General features: G+C 38.2%; 1 protein-coding gene across 1 annotated transcript in view; it reads left to right on the top strand.

Moving 5' to 3' along the window:
• LOC116087358 overlaps positions 1-3,164 on the top strand; it is a 59,435-nt gene extending 56,271 nt beyond the window's left edge. The window contains exon 7 of the mRNA XM_031366054.1: positions 1,652-3,164. Coding sequence (XP_031221914.1) covers positions 1,652-2,851 — 1,200 coding nt within the window. The 3' untranslated portion in view covers positions 2,852-3,164. The remainder of the gene's footprint in view (positions 1-1,651) is intronic.
• The last annotated feature ends 467 nt before the right edge of the window (positions 3,165-3,631 follow it).

Here is a 3,631-nt window from a genome sequence, read left to right as displayed (position 1 = left end):
CCTGGAGTGAGGGGGGGGAAGGGGGCAGAGTGAGCAGGGGCCAGAGCAAACAGGGCCAGCAGGGGTCCTGAGTTCAATTACCAGCAGCCACACACATGATAGCTCATGGCCATCTGTACAGCTATAGTGCACTCATACACATAAAGTAAATAAAATAAATAAATCTTTAAAAAAAGAATTTTTGTCTTTATAATCCCATTCAGTACAACTAGGTAATCAAAAGAGGCATCTGTTAAAAAAATTAATAAAAGTATTTGAACAGAATTATAGGAGAACTGAATATCAGAGCAGTGTTACAAGTATAGTGCATAGAAAAGGCCAATACTATGATTTTTGATGTGTAAATATGTCTGGAATATTTAAATAACAGAAAAGACAAGCCAGGTAGCTATAGTATCTTAGCTGACAATAGCATCAAGGTAGTAGTAAGAGTTTCTAAGGCCTTATACGCCATTATGACAACTATGCTTTTAACATTGTTAAGACTTGAAAGCACTCATTGGAGAGTTTTTAAGCAGAAAGACATATTTATTGGTCTTTCTTAGATTTTAAGAGGATAATTTTGGATGCTGTGTTAAGATCAGATGTGAGAAGGACAAGAAGTATGCCTTTTCATAAAGACACTATATTTCCTAACAATAGTAACACAGTGTGGAGGAAAGAGAGGCACTAAGAATTATTTCAAGTTTTTTATTCAGTTTACATCCCAATTACAGACCCCTACCTCCTCTCAATCAGTTGTTCTTTTGGATTTTAGCATTAAGTTTGATACAACTCTTAGAAATCCAAGTTCAATGTTGATAAAGTGACTGATTATAAGAGTTTGAAAATTTATAATTAGTACTGACATTCTTTTTTAAAATTTTTTATTGATATTTTCTTTATTTACATTTCAAATGTTATCCCTTTTCCAAGTTCCCCATCCCCCAACTCCCTATCCCACCCCCTCCCCCTGCTTCTTTGAGAGTGCTCCCCCACCCACCCACCCATTTCCTCCTGCCCACTCTAGCATTCCCTACACTGGTGCATTGAGCCTTCACAGGACCAAGGGTCTCTTCTCCCATTGATGTCTGGCAAGGCCATCTTCTGCTACATATGCTGCTGGATCCATGAGTCCCTCCATGTGTACTCATTGGTTTCTGGTTTAGTCTCTGGGATCTCTGGGGGCTCTGGTTGATATTGTTGTTCTTTCTATAGAGTTGCAAACCCCTTCAGCTCCTTCAACCCTTTCTCTAACTTCCCCATTGGGGACCCCATGCTCAGTCCAATGGCTGGCTGTGAGCATCCCTCTCTGCATTAGTCAGGTTCTGTCAGAGCCTCTCAGGAGACAGCTATATCAGGCTCCTGTCAGCAAGCATTTGTTGGCATCCACAATAGTGTCTGGGTTTGCTAATTGTATATGGGATGGATTCCCAGGTGGGGCAGGTTCTGGATGGCCTTTCCTTCAGTCTCTGGTCCACACTTTGGTACTGACACATTCTATAATCTCTTATATGTTTCAACTGTATGTGCCCATGTCTTACTTTGGTAATTTCTGGGAGCTGCTTGATAATGAATATTATTTGAATTTTCCCTCTCCCTCACATAGTATATAGATTGTATACACAGTAAACTGCATAAGTGACATGTATTTCTTGGTTTCCTTATGCAGATACAGAGATCCAGTCCTGTCCTATGTCTCCTAAAGAACCGCTGGGAACTAGTGGGCCTTATACACAAAACTTCAAGGATATGTCAAAATCCCACAATCATCATTAGAACAAGACCTTACTTATCCTGGATAAAACAATTCATCAAGGCATCTAAGAAGCTACTTAATCCTACTTCCTCCTTACACTGTAGGACATTGTATGAAAGTGATCATGTTCCCCAAATCAGACATAGCTATAATTATATCCCAACTCTGGCCTCCCATGATTCCTTGTTGAGTGTTTCACAAGGAAACTTAGATATTTCTCCACAAACCAAATATACCAACAATGTACCAACAATCTTTAATTTTAGTGATATAAGTTATTTTGCTGATAGTCACAGATTATTCCTTGGTAAAAGCCAGACACTACAACCTGTCAACTCATTGCCTATTGCTGGACTTCTAGAAAGTTCTGAACAGAATTTAATTCCGTATTATCAGAATATTCCTCCACATAATACAGGTAATTTAAATAAATCTCCATTATCTCAGGTTATTTCTGACACAACTATATCATATATTTCTCCTAAGAATGATGGTGCTAATCCCTGGGGTTTTGCACCATATAATACTGATGAGTCTTTTGATAAAATCATGACAGATATAATTAAACAATCAAGTCCATCAGAAGATAATGGAATGGAGCCTTTAAATTTCCATGAGGAGAGTATGACTGATGATTCTTGGATGGAAAATGTTACTGATTTAGATAAATACGGGAATCTTTTTAGAGCCATGTCAAATGAACCTCAGAATCAATATACAACTGAGGCCCACTTACCAGTAAATTTCCCTTTTTCTGAAGGAGAGGTAGCCTGGGGATTCCCTGCTTCAGGTGAAGCTGTTAAAAAAACAGACCTGCCCATGGATTTCCTGCTACAAAATGAAATGTTTAATATGCCCCCCTTTGAAAGTAGGAGGATTCCCAAACCAAGTGGTACAATTGAGCTCTGGCCTTCTCCTTCTGACTTCTATGTTGTAAATTCTCAAGATCAACCAGTTACTGATGCAGTAAGAGCACAGAATCATCCTATATCTGATGTCAACAGATTCCAGATTCTACCAATGGAGAGCATAGGTATGCCCTCGACTCCCAATTTTACCCGTGAATCTTTACCTACCCATCTTGAGGCTAAAACCTCTCAATACCCAGATTAGCAACAGTACAATGCCACCATAAGGCCAGTCTTCATTTAAGGCCATTTTGCAGCCTGTAGTTGAAACTAAACCCCAAATGAAAGCTGAATCTGAGAAAGCCAGATACCAAGACTAATCTTAGCTGAAAGAATCACTAAAGTGAAGTAGATGTAATAGGATTTCTTCTTTCTATCGAAGTTCACACATTTATTGAGACAAATTGCCTTCATTCCCTTGGAACAACTTATGGCCTCATCCTTTGAAATGTTGTTTTTCCTTCTGGAAAATTATATATTATCTCTTTTAAAAAATAAAATAAATTGAAAACAAATAGAAACAAATAGAAATAAAATAAAAACAAACTAAAAACAAATAGCTTTCTTGTTAATTAGATCTTGTTTTTGTCCCAGATTTTGTAAGTTTTTCCCTTTTTTTCCTTTTTTCTTTTTCTTCTTGGATCATTCAGTCTTTGTATATTTATTTGTTTTTAAAGAAGTTATACTGGAAAAATATTTTTTAATTTATTTTTTGTTTTTGTTTTATTAGATAATTTTTTTTCAAGACAGGGTTTCTCTGTGTAGCCCTGGCTGTCCTGGAACTCACTATGTAGACCAGACTGGCCTTGAACTCAGAAATCCGCCTGCCTCTGCCTCCCAAGTGCTGGGATTAAAGGCATGCTCCACCACTGCCCAGCTAGATATTTTCTTTATTTACATTTCAAATGTTATCCCCCTTTCCTGGTTTCCCCCTCCTCCAAACCCCTATCCTCTCCCTCCTCCGGCTGCTCACCAACCCACCCAC

This window comes from Mastomys coucha, chromosome X (genome assembly GCF_008632895.1).
Source record: "Mastomys coucha isolate ucsf_1 chromosome X, UCSF_Mcou_1, whole genome shotgun sequence".
In the NCBI taxonomy this organism is placed as follows: Eukaryota; Metazoa; Chordata; class Mammalia; order Rodentia; family Muridae; genus Mastomys; species Mastomys coucha.
This window is presented reverse-complemented; position numbering and strand designations above follow the sequence as displayed.